Here is a 20799-nt window from a genome sequence, read left to right as displayed (position 1 = left end):
ATTTTTAAGCACCAGCCTTCTCTTCAAGGAATCCAAATTCCATATAATATTTTTTGAACAGTACCCAACCAGCCAACTGTTTTCCTCTTAAAGAGTCACCTGTAGGAACAAGCCTTTCACAGAAAATTCATCATGTCAGAAATTCACACTAAAAGCACTGAGATTAGGGAAAGCAGCCAGTTTGAAGACAGAACAAGCAGCAGTTATTAAAAAAAAAAAAAAAAAAGTCATGTGATGAATGCAACCTCATTTTCAATACAGGCACAAATTAGGCGTGCCATAGTTACGATACATAAACACCCATGGTGGCATTATATTTAATCTGGCAGAAGACTGTTTATTATGTATTAATTTGGAGCCGCACAGGAGTGAGTGGGTGCTAACATGACATCACTTTTTATTTACAGCAGCTCTTAATGTCCCAAAGGATAAGATGAGCTGAGGTGCAGAGACAATCATACTGGTTGGTATCTTACTTCTACTCCAATCTCAGGTTATCATTAAGAGATATACACATTTTTATCAAGTCAGAACAGGGATCTTCCAGAACACACTACAGGAGATGCATCAGGATGCTGGGAATCGGGTAGCGGTACACCTAGAAGCAACAGTGTGCTTTCCTACACTGGCAAATTAACAAAAGAATGAAGCCCTAAAATGGGGAACAAGAAGGAAAGGGACTGAGAACCCCGAGGCAGACAACAGAAATGACAGCTCATATTCTGTCTCGTCTTTATCTTCAGCAACAGAAGACCTGAGATGATAATCTAGCAGAGATTTTCCATTTCTAAAATTCTGATAATAGAGTAAAAATAATCCCAATATTGAGGGAAGGTAGGTTTCAGGGAAGCAGACAGAATACTCAGATCCTGTGCCTGTGTGCACAGTTCTGAACCTGTAATCTCACTACTCTGTGAATGGAAGTTCACTAAGAGCTAAAGGCATGGTTTCCCTGAAATCATAACCATCACCAGCTGAAGTTTCAATTACATTTCAACTAAAACTTCTCTCCGTGTAGTTGAAATGGTACAGAGCTATATGCTACAAAAGACTTCTGTGTAACCAGAAGCTGACAGGCAGTAAGTTAAATTTAGAAAGGAGCATAGTTTAATCAAAAGATTGCTTTAAAACTGCTCCACGTCCCAAAAGCAGATAATCCAAGTCATCTGAAAAACAGTAATTCTACCTATAACACACAGATCTGGACTTACTATGTAATAAGCTTTCAGTAAATCACACTGATACTCAGAATTACACAGACATGCTCAACCAACATTGATACAGCAGTTTGAAAACAGCTGAACATATCTGGCAGCAAACTCCTAAACCTAGAACACCAAGATTATACACCTTCAGCTCTTCCAATACCTATGTAGTTCCCACTTGTGGTGCAAATGCCTGGTCTAGCAAACAGATTTCCTTTGACACGTCACTTAAATCTGAAGGGAGAAGAGCACAGCTGTTTTATGAGTCAGCTGCAGTATGTTAAATCAATAGTTTCTTGTCAGTTATATAACAAACATGCTTCCACAACAGGAAGCAATATATGCAAATCTAAAAGATTTCTTAGCCTCTGAAGAATGAGACATTTCCATCCACCTCCCTTTCCTAATCTAAAATTGTGACCCACTCCACACTTGCTAGTAAATAAAGTTTTCATTTAAACACTCAGATTTAAGTTTATTCATACACAGCAAAGTTCCACCTGCATATTAAAAACAAACAGATTAGAAGTAAATGTTTTATTCTTCCAACTAAATTCCAGTACTACAAGGGCAGTAAAACAATGATACACTGAAAAATTGCAGCAATAAACATTTGTTAAAGACTGATAGAATAAATAAAAACTACAAAAATGAGAAATCATATAAACCCATTCTTAACTCCCAAAAAAGTCATGGAATACAGAAATGCCCTCCTTCACTATTTCACAGGCAGTACTGTGGGCTATTTGCTTAAAATTGTCCTGGGATTACATTCTAATTCAACTGTGATTACAGCCTTGTTGTAGTGCACAGTTATGAAAACCACACTAACTTCAGTCAGAAGTGTCATTCTACATTTTTATTTACACAACCAGTGAAGGGCAACTTCTAGAACACCAGCTTTAATCCTTTACTTTTTCAAACTTATTAACATAAGAAGCCAAATTGTAATGATACAGCAAATGAGGCCACTGGTATTATTACAGGTAGCAAAGGTCCACATCCAGGTGGTACTGACATCAGGGAGCACTCCAAAACCAGTTGCTGCATAAGAGTGGTTGCCACTGACAAAAGCTTGAAATAACCTGTGTTCACAGGGGGAGAAATATGGCATTGCTGCAAGTCTTTACTGGGACAGCTTGCAACAATAAAAGAGGGTGTATAGGGCAGCCCACATATGCAGAAAACGTGATTCATGAAACATCTGAAAACAGAAGAAAAAAAACAACCACACATTAATGATGAAATTAACAAAAGCCAGATCTATCCCAAATCTTTTAGGACAATGTCAAAAACTGCTTCAAAATCAAAATCCGCATTTTATGGGAGACAGTTCTAGAAATTTTTAAACAGATGCTGTATTTTAATCTAACATCATTGTCCTTTCAACCTAAGCTTTCCAAATTACCAATTTAAAAGTATTTTAACTTGGGGCCTAGCTGAAGCTAAACAACAAACAATAGCCATTTAAATTATCGAACATTCAGTAATTTAATGCTGCTATAGGAACCAAAAGAAATACTCACAACTGGCAGGCTGTTCTCCATATCGTCGCATGATCTGATCATGCGTGAACTTCACAAATGCGTCGTATTGTTCTGCAAGCATGAAACATTAGAAGTGTGAATCTATTAAGTTTAGCTCAGGCTGAAAAATATTCAAAGCTACCTTTTATACCATAAGTCTTATCAATTAAGCACACACCCACTAACGGTATTTTTAGGAGACTTTACACAGTTCAGAGCTGCCATTTCTTTACATCCCCAACAACAATGCAGCACATGTCCCCTTAATTAAAAGAACTTCCCTTAGAAATTTCTGTAACAAAAAACATCCTCCAAGATAATATGCTGCACGTAGATGCAAAGATCTCAATATGCCTAACATCTATTAAGCTTCAGACACTATGCTCAGAAGTAATCAAGTGCGCCCATTTTACACACGTATAACAGGGGCAGAACAGATAAGCAGACATGACATTAAGGACAGTGCTACTAGGGTTGGAAATACAATTCTCTCTGCTCTAATCACGACCAAATATAAGAAAATTAATTCAATGAAATGGCAACACAGAAGTACAGGAGAGGGATTTGCCACGGAGTGAGAAATTCTTTCGGTGATTGCCAGAAATCAAAAGCAAAAGAAACCAAAAGGAAGAAAGGCTAAGTGACTAATACTTGGCTAATTTCAATCACAAAAGTAGCCACAGTAGGAGAGACATAATTGACTCTGGACTTCATGAAAAGAGCTGTCGTGTAATCTGAAATGAAATTTAGACATGAAAACTATTCATTTGGATTTGAACTAAAAACTGTTATTTCCCAGAAGGATTATTTCTATACAACACATACATACAAAAACATTCGCAATATTTTATTTAGTTTTACTACTGCACTCATCAGCAGGATATCACCTTTCAGATTAGGAAATTGAACAAGGAGAGTAATATCTACCAGATGCCGCTCCTCTCCATTTCCCTTCCTCCCTTGTGGAAAAATACATGTGCAGCAATGTGGGGTGTTCTGAGAAAAGGGCAAGGTCAAAGAAGGCAATCTTCAACCAAAAATGCAGTTAGATTTGTAGTGGTTCCTAGTCCCACAGGTTTGCCCCATTAAAGTCCCCATCCTCTTGCAAGGGATGAGCTTCACCTTTGAAGTAAACAGCGTATCAGTAATCAGCAAGTAGTGCAGCAGCAGCCCAAAGTACGGACCTGACTTCACGATCTAAGGACATTCATCCTTGACTGAACAGGCCCAGTGTCATAGCAGCCAGTTCCCCTCTGCCCACAAGCACAACCTCTGTTTCAGTGCAGCTGAGATTGATGGCTTTTCAGCAGCCATGTGAGGATCTTAGCAAGACAACAAAATAACACAAAGAGCACACTGAGGGATTTGTTGCCCAGAAACCATTTCCAAGAATAACAGTGACTAGAACTTTTCCTAAAAGTATGTATTAAAGGCCAGAAACCCATTTGCAAGCTTTCTTCTTTAAAGATGTAAGTCAAAATGCACAGATGCTTTGCAGTACCTTTGTTAAAAATGTGGCTTTGGAAATTTAAAAAATCCCTTGTTGCTAAAAATCATCTTTCTTGTGGTGTTCAATTTGGAAAAGTTAAGCAATCCAAAGGTAAGAGGAAGCTACAATGAACCGCTGAAAATTTAAGCGAACACTTCTAAAGCTACTTACACCAGTGGCATTCCATATTGTAGATGTTATAACTACCTTTAAGTCAAAAGATGACTATATACCATGCATACAAATATTATTACTATACCCTGTGACTTGAACTTTAGTATCGAAAGCCTTTTTTCACAAGCAGATTCTAGAACAACCTTGGAGCTGAAGTTTCACATAGCCCCTTGCCCTCCTCCTCTGGTTCTAAAACCTACAAAGGATTTTGCAAACCCAAGTTAATGCTAACAGAGGTTTCATATAGCAGAGGCTTAAGGGGAAATAAGGGCATTACAGTGATCTGTGTTTTCCATTCAAACACCCATTCCATATAAAAAGCAACTCTGTTTACAAAGAACGGGGGGGTGGGGAGAAGGAGCTATCCGGCAAACTACAAGAAAACCCTGATTCAGAAAGAAATGAGAAAAATATCCGAGATCCAAACATTCAGTTACTTCTCTTGGAAGAAGCCATTCATTTAAGTTTTATTACAGAATTACCAGTTATATTACCATTGACTTCACTGGCCTGTAAGAACAAGTACGATCCTACTGTACATAGTTTAGGAAAGAATACAACCATTCTGTCAGCAGAAAAACATAACTGGCCTTCTATTTAGGGAATTATTCTAAACTCTTTTGTCAGTTTCTTTCTAAATTCCCACATACTTTTGAAAACCTACTATTGGCTGGATATATGGAATGCAGTAACAATCTTTCTAATAGCTCTTTTTGGTGACCACTGCCCTCAAAACAGTAAATGTAACCTTGGGTCACTGTAACAACAGCAAAAAAACAATCCCTCCTCCTTCTCCCCGCCCCCCCCCCCCCCAAAAAAAAAACAGTTCCCTTTGGGAGTGACAAGGAGGACATATGAGGAACTTGTCACGAGGGTTGTTGCTGTGAAGGACTACAGGTTTGTACTCAGGAAGCATCTGGGACAAATGTATAATAATCAGCTGAAGACCAGGTATGTTTATGATCACCCTTAACTAGAGTGCATTTAGGAGAATGCAACAAATGTCTCAATTCCTAACATATGTAAAACAGAAGAAAATAACTCTACACAGCCCCAATTCACCAGTTTGAAACAGGTTAGAAAGGAAAAATGTAGAAATGGAACATTAGGCCCAAAGTAATGTAAAAATATAGGATTAGCCATATTTGTAAATAAATGTGGATTTTAAAGGGACTTAAAACTATAGTGGCTTCACACAGCAATGGCAGACCAGCACGCACAGAAGAGAGGCTCAGGGGCAAAGACAATATTCTCATGGGCAACCCACAAGCCTGACACAAGCCTGGTGACTTTCAGCATGGGCATGCTTGCAGAGGTTTTAGTCCCCTACCTGAATAGGTTTGCAAACTATAGTCTCATGTGTTTTCATGTGGGAAGCAGAACAGCAGTGTGCATTCAAAGACATTTTGCTGCCAAAGAGTACCTTCACATGTTTATTAGATTCACACTAACCACTACATATTAAATTAAATGCTGAATTGTACTGTGAAGGCACCTACCTCTGAATGCACCAGAATTTAGGTGCTCAGATGTTATAAAGATGCTTAGAAGTAGAGGACATAAATACCTTTTCCTTTGACAACTAAAAGATCACATTTACAAGACTGACATTAGCATCATCCTTATGGAAAAGCAAGTTGGCATCGGGCACAAAAATACCAGCAGAATTGTATGAAATACAACAATTCAACACAGAATATCAGAAATACAGCTAAGTACTGGCACTCAAGCAGCTACCGAAAACCACTGGCAGCAGTGTAATGGCAAGTGCTGGGAAGAGAAAAGGAAATCTTAGGTACTGTCTTCTTGCCAAATTCCAGAAAAAGGAAGTCAGTTCCCAAGCAGGGAAAAAAAAAAGAAAAAAAAAAAAGTCCTTCACAAAGAGCTCTTAAGTCAGTAAAATAGAAAGTCTTTCTGGCAAAAAATAAGGAGGAAATGGTCAATTCAAACATGATAGCAAGAGAAAGTTCCATCTGAAATAAAACCTCTGTTTCCATTGATTAGTAATACCCAAGAGTCACAGTTCCTACCCAAGGCAGCATAGAAGAGAACACCCCATCAAAGAAACTGAATACAGGACAGAAAAACTGATGTGTAATCTCATTTCTTAATCGTGTTAGGTCAGAAAAAACACAGCATAATATTAGTATTAGAAAAAGGTTTATGCTTTCAAATTCATCTTAACAAATAATATTGAGCTATAAAATACCTGCAAGTTTTGTGGTCAAAATTTCTTCATACTCTTCACGGATTTTCTCTTCACGTTCTTTCAGCAAACGTTCACAGATCATTCCAACTTGTCTGAGAGTAAACAGAGGCTGTTCTTTTTTCAATGGTGATGATGCTGCAGATGAAGTACCTAAGATTAAATATTCAAGCATAACAATTAACTACTTAAAGTAGTTCAGAATCACTTTTTTTAGATCTCATTTTCTTCACATCTTTTACATTAATGGAATTTTCCAAAACATTTGGAGAACTGTCTCTGTCACCTGAACACTTATTATTAAAGTAAAATATTGGACATTCAAAAGGAGGATATCTGTAATGCATGATATGCACTGATATCAAAAGACTAAGTGTATTACACAAACATGATAAAGTGAAAAAAATTACTGTACCCTATTTACAAATTCAGACTTCTATTTTTAGCAAAAATTACAGTAAAATATATTTTTGCAAAGACTACTGCTTCACAAAAGCCTACTGTAAGATCTCTGGCAGAGTAAGCAGGATGGTTTCTTGAAAGTGTTGTAAACTTTGTGCCCTACTAATTCTCACAATGAGAAACTAGAATTCTCCAGATCAGTGCTAGCATTGCCAAAAATACAACACTGAGTGGTGAGAATATGCCATGAAACACCAGATAACTAGGGAAAATTATTTACTCAGACTCCAAGAACAAACACCAGAATTGCACAGAATTTTTGAGGCACCTGGCAAAGCTGGTCCAGTGAGAAGAAATGCATGTGGCTGTGCATCAGTAGAACAACAAGGATCTGTCTGCTGGAAGCTATTTTCTAAGTGTCTCCTCTTCTGCATGCGTTTGTACTCCTGTTTTATGTTGTACAGAATTTGTTCTAAAAGCAAAGCAATAAAAGTTAAGCATGAGATAATTATATTTCAGCATCTCAGTGAACTTTACTTCCATTTCAAACACCAAATACTGTAGATAATTAACAGATACAAGTTAGACTGTTAAAATACAGCCTGCAGAAACTACCAATTTTATGTAAGACAAAGGCCAAATAATGAAGCTAACTGAAGGAAAGGCAACTCCTGACTGTTCCCATCAAAAGACTGAAAAACATTATGTTAGTTAAGGTCAAGTATCAGTGCCAGAATACAGCTAACAAAAAACAGCGTAAGGTTAAAATCTGGGAACTACCAAGTGTATACACGGATAAAAAATAAGCCTTAGAACTTCTACTTCTACTGGTATTCACCACCTTCCCTTCATACATTTCATTTGCTACCTTCTTTCTCCCCCACACACCATGCTTATAGCTCATATAGCTAAGGGTGACAGAAGACTCCAGAATAAAACATCTAAAAGAAATACTATTCCTGGCTGTTCAGTTACTGGCATATAGGCAGCAAACTGGTGGGGAAAGCAAAATATAAATAGAATGTTCTTAAAGCGACTACTACTTAAAATCTTAACTAAAGTGATAAGCAAAATACAAAAGTCTCCTATAATGAGCAGTTTTTGACAGCTTCAGATCTATCCAAGTAAACATACTGGTCAGATCGATAGTCTCTTTCAAAGGAGTAAGGCAACACGTAATTCAGCATGACTGTGCTAGGTAAAATACAGTAATTGCTTAAAAAATCTTATCTCTATTGTAGAAATACAAGGAAGAAAAAAGAAGTAATTCTTGCAATAAAACTACCAGTCCTAAGTGTTTGCCCTCTGAAATTCCATGCCGCAAAAACCTCCCAGGAACATCAGCGCCGAAGCGGCTATCTTCTGGCTACATTAAATATTTTCAAAAACAAAAGAATTATCATTTTCTACACTTTACAATAGACAGCTTCACAGAAAGAGATCTCCAAAGAATTCTTCCTGATGAGAATTCTTATTTTAAATGCTCAACTATCTTAAAAAAAAAAAAAAATCCACACTGACAGCAAAAAAGTTTCCCTCAACTATCAGCTTCTACTGAGTCTAAGCTTCCAGTCCTTTGGCAAAGACAGCTTCCCCAAACTCACATACATGCAGATCAATGTGATCATGTCAGAGTGTCAAAGGACTCCACTCAATACCTTACTACATTTGTTCAGCATTTTGCCAGTACAACAGCATGAAAATTTCTCAACCGAATTCCAGTGTTTGTATATAACATGTTCATGAGGTTCTGTACTAGAGCATTTTCTAATAAGCAACCATATGAAGCAAGTAACTTCAGAACTCAGCTTATTCAGCCAGTGGCTGAAGTCCATGGTAGACAAAGCAAACGAAAATATTTGCCAGCTCCTAGTTCAGAGGTTTAACAACTGTGGTTCTTCCACTTCAGGAGGCAGTCTGGGAGCTTCTAATTTATGAGAGAGGAAACTGTCCCCAGCCAAGTCTGAAAGAAGAATATCAGCATCTTCAGCAAAGGAGCTTCTTGTTTGGATTTTGTCCTTTGATGACAAGCCCTGCAATTTATACTGTTTCAGTCACATATTTATCAGTGCTTGTACAATTTTCAACCCCCTAAAAGGAGATCAATAACTTGGGTCAAAGAAGCAGTAACTGCAGAAGACATAACAAGAAGCACAATGGGGAAATGTGAGCAAAGGAAAGCATGAGAAAGAGGTAAAATAAGTACTCACGGGTGGCTAGAGGATTCACACTTTTTGTAGGACGGACATACATACCTACTTGTCCTACTTGTAGGACACATACCTACTATGCTCCACAGAAATATTTAATTCAGGTTAAACCAAGGTGCAATTAGGCTTCCAAAATTAACTAAAATCCTACGGAAAATTTGTCACATGGATACACACTACCTCAGATATTCTGAGACTGGTCATACAGCACTGCAACATTTTTACTGAACAGCATTATGGTGGTAAAACCGTACTTTTCCTCAGAAACAACTGTTGTTCTAGCTAGAGAGATACTGCACAACTGTCAATGGAAACCCATATGGCTCACAAGACAATATCTGTCTTAAAGTATGTTTACACTATAGAAAACATGATCACAAAGGTTCAGACTATATTTATATTAACTGAGGAATGTAACACACCATATGCATCTTTTGCTACTACTTGGTCTCAGGCATACTTTCCAGGTTCCTAATGAATAGCAAAAACATCAATCAAATTTTACATGTAATAACTTTGATTAAAAAAAAAAAAAAACTACAGCTCTGCTTAATATTAGCTTTATGCAAAAATATTTTGAAAACAGATTAACCTTCAAAAATCATGAAGAAAAAAACCCTAAACAGACTCTGGTCAGTGGATAAAACCACAAGAATAAACACCCAATCAAGCACACTGAGAAGCAAAAGAAAGATAGCGGGGAGGGGGAAGGAAATAACTGGGATAGAAAATGAAGTTCTGTGCACCAAGAATAGACAATTTATTTAGAACTATATTGAATTATGAGCCTATACATCTCAGTGATATTACTGTAATTCCATCTACTTCTAGTCTGGCATTATTTTGTAATTTGCCATCTTCAAATTTTACTCTGAAAATCAAAAATCTCCGAATAAGCTACTGCCTGGCACATTGGAGGAAGAAAAAGGTGGGGGGAGAAACAAAACAAAAAAACCTGTGATAAACTGCACTACTGTAACTTTAGGTTCCAACTGTGTGAGAGAGGAGGGGACTACTTAAAAATGCCAGTACACTATCTACATTGCAAACAGCCAATCAGCAAAAAAGCAAGTCTGAAATTTGAAGTCCTGTCTGAACACTTAAGCATGTACATAACCTGTTTTGGTAAACAGCTTCCCCATATTTAGTGTAACTTAAGAGATTTATGGCAATACTGCTCAGGACAGAGAACTGGACTACAGTGGAAGATCAGAGCCCTACTAAGCTGCTAGCAGGCAAGATGACTGTGAGGATGACTCATCTTATACTTCCTTATCTCCACCATTTGTAAAACACGTAATAGTTGAAAAATACTAGCTTAGCTTAACATCAAACTGTTCACTGATTTCTCACATGAACGATCAGACCACTAATGCTTCAAATTAAGCAGACATGTGTTTGCAGCATCAAAGACTGGGTAAATAAATGTATTTTTATTTACACACAGTGACATAAAACATTTTAGACAAAACTACTTCACTGTCAAGTGAAATGTAAACTTTCAAATACTCAGGATTGATTTTAAATGAAAATCTGAATGACAAATTGAAGTCACTAAGCAAGGAACACTGAATTAACACTAATTTTGACTTTGATTTGTATTAAATTTGTTTTCAAAAACATTTCACTTATTTGATTAACAATTAAGGATGCAACTAAATCCTACACCTTTATAATAAAGGTGTTATTTTCAGGCATGCCTAATACAGAGCGTATCCAAATACACATAAGTAGTATTTGCAACACACATTCATTCCTCTTCTTAATTTTCATGTGCGCCTAAAATAGTCAATAAAGCATTCTGAATTTGTCACACTGCATTTGCACAAAAACTAATTGAATTAAATGTAAAGGGTTTTTTTTATTGAATCTACCTTAAACATTCTGGAGGATTGGTTTTTTTGTTTTTTTTTTAAATCTGTTTAAATGCACCAATTTATTTCCTGCACTTAGCATTCTGCCTAATAAATCCACAAAAAATATGCTTGATGAACCAACAGATTCTCTGATCAGAACATCTTTTGAAGATGTTTGAAGATCTTGGGGTACATAACTTTCAAAGAAGCCATGAAATCTTAAGACAACAAGAATCAAACAATTTTTGAACAGCATCTATATGGTAGACATCTAACTGTAAAGCCTAGTTAATCAAAACTTAGAATTAGTAGACCTCATCCTCCCTAGTTTTCATTCCAGAAAATCTTCCTGACTCTTCAGTTGTTTCTTAAAGCTAACTGGAAGTGAAGGGTGTTAAGTAGTCTCTCTCCATTGACAACTGAGTTAAAATGTGTATCTAACTAGTGTCAGACTTTTTTTGTGTGTGTGTTCCTCAAAGCAGAGGCCCCAACTGTCTTTTTCAACAATGACAAACATTTTAATTAACAAATTATATTTTAAAATCTAGAATCTAAAATTGTACTAACTGCACTAGAGTTGCACTAATTAAAGAAAACCTAAGTATGAGCAAGCATCTTAACACCATAAAATTGAAGTGGGAACCAGAGTCATGCAGATTAGAATTCATCAGATATTTCAAAAGGCTATGATTTTATATAAAAATTCATATCCATCTACAGCACCTTGTAGGTGCTGAAGTTCAAATCAGATACTGTATTTCAGGTAACGATTTTATGAGATGATGAAAGGAATATATATATTTAATATGATCAAGCAGCATTGTGGCCCATCCTCAGTTTCATTTCAATTTTCACTTTACCCACTGTGCTCACTGTTTCCTACTGGCTGGAGGTACCTCTGAGGGCTAACAAGAAACACCAGGCAAAAGGATTAAAGTGCAAATCAGGCTTGCTGGACCTAGGCTAGTACCAAGAAAAATCTACACTGCTAGCACACTGAAATGAATTAATACTTGATAAATGACATTTCAAAATCATAGATGACTATGAACCCAGGCCACAGTTATGCAAGACTAAACTCTATGCCTCTTCTCTTCCCTCAGTTGAAAGGTCAGGTTCAAGACTAGGATAAAGAATGATATATTGAAAGTGTCACTGTGACCATGACTGTTAAAGGCGTGGGGGATTAAATTAAATACAGCTGAATATAAGGAAGTGGATAGTTATTCATTTTCATCTAGAGCTCTGTGTATGAAGACAGAGCATATAGTATATTTGTTCATAAAATACTGCATTAAGAACAGCATTCACACAAGTCTTCTTTCAGAACTTAAGATATAATTCAGGAAATCAAAATTACATGTTTAAACTCCCTTCATAGCTAGTGAAAAGAGGATGAAACCTAAAGTGGGCAATTCAGAATCTTAGTTTGACACCTGAAATATGATTTGTCACACTAACACATTACAAAGGCAAATACTCATTTCCAAGAGGTGATGTCTATTTCTTACTTCCTTTAACTCATGAGGAAGAGACAAAAACTTACTTTTTCAAGTTCTATCATCTAATTACTTCATCCTGACCTGTAATTATCTAGAAATTATGTACAACTGAAACAGGATTTCAGTTTGAAAAGGTAACAAGGCAAACAATTATTTTCTCCATTTTAATAATTGCTTATCAACTGCGAAGGTGTTGATCGTTTCCCTTGAAGGATTTTTTTTTCTGGCTTGATTTTTAAGCTAGCAATCTCACATCTCAGTTCTTGGCTTCTCTCATTTAGCTGAAGGAAACTTTGGCAAACAAGTAGGATGGTGACTCAATAGGCTGAAATCAGAGTAGCAGTTTTCCTGGCCTGAAATGGAACCTAAAGCTCAGGTTTCAGTTTGTGATGTCACCATTCAACATATACATTCAAACCTTAACCATGCCTGAGATTTCTCCTAAGTAAATCAATCAAATGTTATTCTGATGTCAGCAGCATACATTATAAAGATGTACACAAGGGATTTCAGCTCCTTTTAAAGTAAAACTGTTTCACTGTGCTAGTTCAGCTGCAGAGTGTTTTCAATAGCCAATCTCCCTTATTCAACATTTAGTTGATGTTACCACATTCCTAATTTTGTTTTCCCCACCAGATCTTTGACACACAACATCAATTTTATGACACTAACTTTACCTAAGGAGAGCACTGCGACAGAGCAGTGGGTAACAACATTCTTCACTCATATCTACTTAGCTAGGCAATCCACAGACAGACAGGAATTAAAATGATCCAGATACTCCTCTTACAGTCTTGCTTTGGTCATGGACATCAGTCACTATAATTTACTTTCTTAATTAGACATGGTCTGTTAGACTTCAGTAATAAACCTTTGGAAATTATGTTTGTCGCAGAGGATTATACTCTAAGACAGAGCACTGATAACAGGTATGTGCTGACACTTCACAGCCAGTGTCTACAGCTACAGAATCAACAGAAGAAACTCTGGATGGACTCTGGCACAGAACTGGCCACCTCTGGAGACCCAGTTACTCAAGGTCTCGGACTGATGAAGGTTCTGGTTCTTCCATAACAAGTCTGATGCTTATACAAGGATTAGCTTGTTTTCCAAATGCGTTATTTCAGGAATTCACAGTTCTCCTGATCAAGGGATTGAGCAATGAAAAATAAATCAAGCAATGCAAAATGTATTAGACATAGCAATTAGGTCTTTTTCTGCACACACAAAAAAATGTCACATTGCATTTATCAGACTTGCAATTGAAACAAAGAACTGCTTCAACATTTTATGACATCCAAGACCAAGAGTATTCAACATTTATAGTCACCACAGGCACCTATATAGAAAATTTTCATATAAATTAAGTTAGAAAGTCCAGATGCAGCCATTATGTGCTTTTTCTTTTTTTTAAAAGGGCTGGGAATATTTTGTTTTTAAACCCCTAACGACTGCTGCAGTACTGGAGCATGAGAAACTTGGCATCTTGCCAAGGTAATTTAGCAATAGATATACATGCCAATAAAAGTTAACAAAACAGAAATTAAGCAGAAAAAGATGTAGCATAACTAACACACCACATTCCAAAGCCATTAGACTTGGTCATTTAGAACCCAAATCTGCACTTGGCTACTTCACTGAAAGTTTCAGACAGAAGTAGTCAACTTTCCTCAAGAGGGGAACTCAAAGGTCAAAGGAGGACAGCCTAAGTAAGGGGAAGACTAACAGTTCTTCCTATTGAAACAGACCCACGTTATTTTGCATAACTTTAAAAACTGATGTTAATTGGGTCTAATATTTTTTCAGATTATTCTGTGACAGAGCAAAGTATACAATAAAGACAAATTCAACTAGCTTCTGTTTGTAAATATTCAATTATCACTTATGAGAGAGGAGACTCTTAAAACCAACTATTTGTCACCTTTAACTATAGACATTTGCCTGCAAACTGAAATTGTTATTTCAGAACTCATCACTTGTTACTTCTTATCCTGATAGCAACCTTCTTTTTTGAAGACTGGGGGCAAGAACATGAAAGGTAATAATTCAGCGCTGAATTAACAAGAAACAGCGGTCCTGAAAGCTAGCCTTATCCACAAGATGGATGCAGTAACAGTACACTGTTCTGCAGAGTAATTAACATGCCTCAATTCTGAGATAAGTCTGTAGGAAATAGTTCACTTTTCGCACCTATTCAATCAGTCGCCTCACTTGTTGAGACTGCCATTAAAGCAGCAAATACCAATTATGTATATCCAATACGAAATAGTGCATAAACACAAAAGCTTCCATATACTGTCAAGTGTTTGATATTATCTCTGCTTGGATTTCAACCAATGACCTGAGGTGAAGGACTGTTCTCAATAGCCCCACCCACTACAGCTTTTGGGTTGCAACATCAGTTAATTACCGGGGAAACATTTGGGCAGATGACTGTTTCAGATGGAGAAAAAATTGCATGGTCAGATGAAAGAGTTAGCTTGTGGATTTTGAAGAGATTTCCCCAACTATCTTAAATACAATATTCTTACTGATTCTGCAAATCTGATTTTGAATCAGTAGTACGGAAGAAAGCTACTGATCTCAATTTGTTTTCTCAGTTACCATGCATGATGAATTAGGAGATTTAAATCCCTAAGGTCAACATTACTTTTTTTTTTTTCTTCATTTCTTTGGACAATATTTCCCACTGTAGCTTCAGGATCAGAAATATCCAGAGGTCTTTCTCACACTGACCCACCTTTCAATTTAGGAAACAGCTTAATGTGTAATTTTTTTCTTTGTAAATTTTTGCAGAGAGTGTAATCTTCCATCAGGATAAAACTGCAAATAACCTATTCTAAGACACCCAGTGGATAAGGAACAGAATTACTCCACTCCTCCCCCCTTTCATCATCTAAAACCTATTCAACAGCTTAAAAATAAGACAGCATTCTTAAGACTGCTGAGAAAACAGGAAAGATACAATGCATCATCCACAGGCACACAGATCCAAGTCCAGTCCTCCTCGTAAAAGCCCACCTGCTCATCCCTACTTGTGTGATATGACAATGCACACCCTAACAATCCACAGAGAAAAATCTTCAACCTGGTAAACATTTGTAACTACCTTCCTGTTTCAACCCAGCCATTCAAAGCATCATTATTTTCCAGGGCATCTATCCAACAAAAAGTTATTTTGATCATACAGAACAGTCTCCTTTACAGCTAAAACTTTCATGAAAGTAAAACTCATCTGTAATATTCACAAAGTAGGAAACTTCTAAAGAGGAGCTACTCTTTCAATATCAAAACCATCTTATATCAGGCAGCTATATTCTGTATTGCTCATAGTGAACACAGTTTTAAAAAGATAATCCTAGATGGAAAAAATGGTATCCAAAAATTACCAAACATGGTCAGAAAAACTCACGTACAAAGTCCACAGAAAGTATAAATGGTGAAGCCACAATTACAGTTTGACTGCCAAATTGATTGAGAAACTGGAAGTGACCTAACAGCTGTTCAAATAAGACCAAACTATTAAAATACTCTTGTGAAATATAAATTTCATCTTGAATAAGCATTCTAACATATTGTTTATTTGCCTATGACCATTATCTAAAGACAACTATTTTCTCATCTGACTACCACACTGTATCCTTAGTTCTCAGCCCCCCACTTCAGTCAACTTGTATTCTGCTTCCAGATAATTCATTTTTGAACTGTTTAACCAGATGTTGAGGTGCTACCATATGCTCCACTGGTTGAAGTTAAACAGTACCAGGACACAGAGTATCAGGCAGAAAAAAAAAATGTTTTAATCTGAGCTTAAAATAAAGTATTAGCATCAGGTTTTATATCCAGAAATTTGGTTTCATATGAACATCAATTTTCATTAAATAAAATTAAGGCAGACATTCTTTCTTCAAGCAATGGAAACCTAAGCATTACAGTAATATACTGAGAAAACTGTAAGCGAATTCAATTGAGCTCTGGCTACTGTTGCTAAATTTCTCAATATAAAAGTTGAACAAGACAGTCACTCATTTGGAATCACTTTTAACATAAGGCTGGAACTCTTTTCAGGCATAGAGCAAGATTCATCAGACCCAAATATAGACATCTACATGAGAAATGGCCATTTAAATTCCTCCAACAGCCAATGGACAGCACATACTTCTGAGGCACACTTTGTCTCATCCCAAGTCAAAGCCCTAGAGCAAACCATCTATTTCTTCACACCAACTATCGAGAAAACAACAGATTATTAGCTCAGACGTACATTTACAAAATTAGATGAGATTAATTCCACGCCATCTTTCAAGTGACCTCTTCAAAATGATAGGCTCATTTTAACCATCAGCGAATAATATACACAATGTAATAATATCACTACATTTAATCAAAAGAAAAAAACTAAGCAAGCTCCTTTAACAGTCACATTTGCACTAGCACTATATAAAGATTTTTTTTTTTATATTAAAAACCTGAGTGGGAGCTTTCATGCAAAAGTTGTGTAAATGTGCACAACTTATATGTGCGCAAAGTTTTTCTCAGGAGCATTCAGCACTGTAAGAGACATTTTGATTCACTGTCCTTTACCTTTCATTATATTATAAAATGGCATATATAAAATAAATCCTTGTCAGTACGTAATCACATTTTCACATGGATTACAAGCTATACCACTAATTTTCCTTAAGAGATAATGAGGCCTGTATCTGCTCAACTTCAGTAACATCTTCAGATTTTAAGAGCCTCATGCAGATTAAGATGGGAGTTTAAGTAATATCTCTGCTGAAAATTTTGTCTCCTTTCAGCAATATGTATTTACTGGCCAGAACACATTTTTATTAGATATTCATAATCTAAGCCCTCCAATTCCCAATGTAACAATCCAAAAGAAATCCCTGCAGTGCAGCAACACCTCATCTTCTAAAAAGAATTAAATTAATTCTGATTTTAAACAAACATCTCAGAGTACATATAATGCCTCACTGTACTAGGGAGCATCATCCCTCACAAATCTCATCCCTGACTGCTGACTCATTCAACCAACATCTTTTCCCAGAGGTTTAAAAAAATATCAAGGCACTGATGTCAAGTGTAAGAAAACAGTTTTTCATACGTCCTCTGTATCTTTCTATGGTTCCCTACAGCAATTTTGGAGGTATTTGATTAAAAGCTGTAAAAAACCGTGTGCTACCGAATACTATTCAGAACAAAATACTGAAACAAGGAACTGTGCTACAAGGACATGGCAATTTAAAAACACATTTAAACCTACTGCTTGGTAAATATCTGCAATTCTCCAGGAGCAACTTTTGTATAAAAAGGAGCAATGAATGCAACAGGAAAAGGAGCTCAGTTATAACAATTACAGAGGGCTTTTTCCTGCACACAAAAGACACATCTACACCTCATCACTACAACCGCTCATGATTGCAAGCATAAACGTTCTGAATACCCACTAGACTAACCATAGGAGGGCCGATCAATTTTGTGTGCCCTGCCAAGATTCATTCCTTTTTCCTCTCCGTACTCACTGGTGAAATAAATTTGGCTGATTTTTAATTGACACAATTACACAAGCAGACCTGGTGGTTTTAGGGTCACCAGTTGAATCACGAACCAGAACATAAAAAGGTTTCTTCCTCAACCAACATCTCCGACACGAAGACACTGCCTAATACCATTTTATCTGCCCTAAAGGCAACTCTCGCACTTGCACACAATCGCTTTCATCACTTGGTTTTTATATGAAACTTTAAGAACGCCACAGAATGGGCCACTCGGGACCGTGACACACATTAAAGGACTGGAAACGGAATTATCCCTTTATCTGCTTTTGCCTTTTTCCCACTGGCGTTTTGCAGGTGATTGATGACAGGCCGCGCTCCCCGCCCTCCCGCCCCCCTCCCTCGAGGTCTAAGCAACGGGAGGAGCTGCCGCCGCCTCGGCTCGGACAACGCTCGAGCCGCCGATAATGGCTGCGACGCATCGACCGGGGCCCCGAGGACAGGGAGACGGGCCGGGGCCGGGCCCCCTCCGCGCCGCCGGCGCGCCCCATCCCCGCCCCCGCGCACACCACCGCCCCCAGCATTTCCGCAGTTTGACTCGCCCCTGCGGCTCTCCCTGCCACATCCAGACACCCATGTAAAAAAAAAAAAAAAAAAAAAAAAAAATCCTCCATGCCCGTCCCCCGACGCGAGGAAACCCGACCTCCCCCTTTTTTCCTCGGCATCGGATCAAGCTTCCCCCAACACCCCCCCCCGCCCACCCCCTTCCCTCGCTTGGGTCCCTCTCTCCGGTCTCCCCCCCGCGCCGACCCCCTTCCTATGGCCACCCGCCCGCATCGGCTCAACCCGCCCCCCCTTCCTCCTCCTCCCTCCTCCCCCTCTCCTGCTGCAAACGGCCATTTCTATTGTGTCTCCGCCGCGGCGGTGCCCAGTCGAGCAGGGATCGCCACGGCCCCCGCCGCTGCCAGCCACACAGCCCGAGAGAAAACGGCTGCAGGGGGGACGCGGGAGCCCCCCCGCCTCCCGGCTTTCTCCTTCCTCCCCCCGCCGCCCCGCGCCCCCCGGGGCCGCCTCCCTCACCTGTGGTGAGCCGGGACGACACCTCTCCGAAGGGCGAGGGCTCCATGCGCAGGTATTTCTGCGGGGAGGCGGCGGCGAAGGAGGAGGAGGCGGCGGCCGAGGCCGGAGCTGACAATGGCGCACATCGCCTCCGCTTCGGGGACGCCGGGCTCAGCAGCGGGTCGAAATCCAGAGTCCTTTTCAAAGTGGCGCCGCAAGCCATGGCGCGGGGCGGCGGCGCGGCGCAGGAAGGGGGCTCGCAGCGAGGGGCCGGGGAGGCGGCGGCGGCAGCCGGCCCTACCCAGAGACTCCTTCGCCGCTGTCTGGGGCGGACTGGGGGGGAGGGAAGGGAGGGCGGCAGGGAAAGGAGGGGGCGGCTGCGTCAGGGCCTCCGCCGCCTCTCCGTCGGCCTCTCTCTGGGGAGCGGCCCGGGCCCCCGGCGGCTCCGGCTCGGCCGGCCGGATCCCCTCTCTCGCTACCCGTCCTGCCCTGGCCGGGCCAATTCCGCCCGCAGCCGGTGGCGGGACGGGAGCGGGGCCGGCGGGCGCGGAGCTGGGCCCGGCTACCCGGCCTGGGGCCGCCGATGACGAGCGATGGCGACAAGGCCCCGAGCGGCGGCGGGGCTTCCTTCTGTGACTCCCACACCAGCAATATGGCGTCAATAACAACGCCGCGGATTCAAAAACCAGCCCCCTGCACTGCGCCTGCGCTCCTGGGCGGTGGCGGCCGCAGAGGCTCAGGGGACTTGTGGTTTCCCCACCCCTGCCCAGCGGCTCGGCGGCGGGGCGCCCGTGGAGGGCGGAGGGACTACAAATCCCGCCGTGCCTCGCGCCTCCCGCCCCAACTTCCGAGTTCTGATTTAAATCCCCCCTCGGAGGCTGCGGTGTGGGGTGCGGGTTAAAGGACACGGGGGTGGACGACGACGACGACGACGACGACGACGACGACGACGACGACGACGACGACGACGACGACGACGACGACGACGACGACGACGACGACGACGACGACGACATGGCGGCGCCTGTGGGGCCGAGCCCCGGGAGGGGGGAGCTGCCGGGCTCCCTCGGCGCCCCGGCGAGCAGCGCAGCCCCCCACGGGAGCCAGGGGAGGTCTCGGAGTCCGTGAGGCACAAAGGGGCCGAGAGCCCGGCCGCCGGCCCGCTCTAGGCCTCACGGCCTGCTGCGGCCCCCAGGCCCTCTCGTATTTCTCTTGCGAGTGCCGAGAGGGTCCGGCAGCGGTTATATCTCCGCAGGGTGCTCGTGTGCCTTTGGAATAAGGGCAAAGTGCAGTTAGCGGCCTCCATGGTGAGGACAGAGCGGGGAGCGTGCAGGAGTCAGCGCGGAGGCACAGAGCAGGTGGAGGTTGCGGCTAAGGACACACCAGGGAAAAGAAGCATGTTGCGCTGGGAGCTGTACCTCGGTGTCACCAGCCCATTTTCTTGTAGCTCCATAAATGGCTTTCTGGCTTAAGGAAGGTAGTGAGGGAGGAGGTCCAAAGAACTGCGGGTTTGTGTGGAAAGGGCAGAGAATTGTTCAGCTTCCTAATTGAAAGAAACCACGTAGCAGTTCACCACTGTGGAAAAGCTAACAGGAGTTGATAGGCCTAAAACTTTCAGCTTTTCTGTATCAACCCTGTGAGTTTAACTATCAGCATAAAGACAAGTCTG

The 20799-nt window shown here is 40.3% G+C and overlaps 1 protein-coding gene across 2 annotated transcripts; it reads right to left on the bottom strand.

The window, feature by feature from the left end:
- Positions 1-1727: 1727 nt before the first annotated feature.
- Positions 1728-19764, bottom strand: AKIRIN2 (akirin 2). 2 transcript variants are annotated; one of them, XM_067294008.1, is made up of 5 exons: positions 19152-19761; positions 7331-7474; positions 6604-6753; positions 2732-2803; positions 1728-2409 (listed from the first exon to the last, which is right to left on the bottom strand). In XM_067294008.1, exons 1-5 carry the CDS (start codon positions 19351-19353, stop codon positions 2399-2401), a joined length of 579 nt encoding a protein of 192 aa, XP_067150109.1. In that variant the 5' UTR covers positions 19354-19761; the 3' UTR covers positions 1728-2398. The 2 variants fall into 2 exon arrangements, with proteins under 2 accessions (XP_067150109.1, XP_067150110.1); XM_067294009.1 differs by lacking the exons at positions 1728-2409; positions 2732-2803 and adding an exon at positions 3697-3853 and having other exon boundaries at positions 19152-19764.
- Between the last annotated feature and the right edge of the window lie 1035 nt (positions 19765-20799).

The sequence above is a fragment of the Apteryx mantelli genome, chromosome 3 (genome assembly GCF_036417845.1).
Source record: "Apteryx mantelli isolate bAptMan1 chromosome 3, bAptMan1.hap1, whole genome shotgun sequence".
In the NCBI taxonomy this organism is placed as follows: Eukaryota; Metazoa; Chordata; class Aves; order Apterygiformes; family Apterygidae; genus Apteryx; species Apteryx mantelli.
Note: the sequence above shows the minus strand (reverse complement) of the source record. Positions and strands in the feature narration are given on the sequence as shown.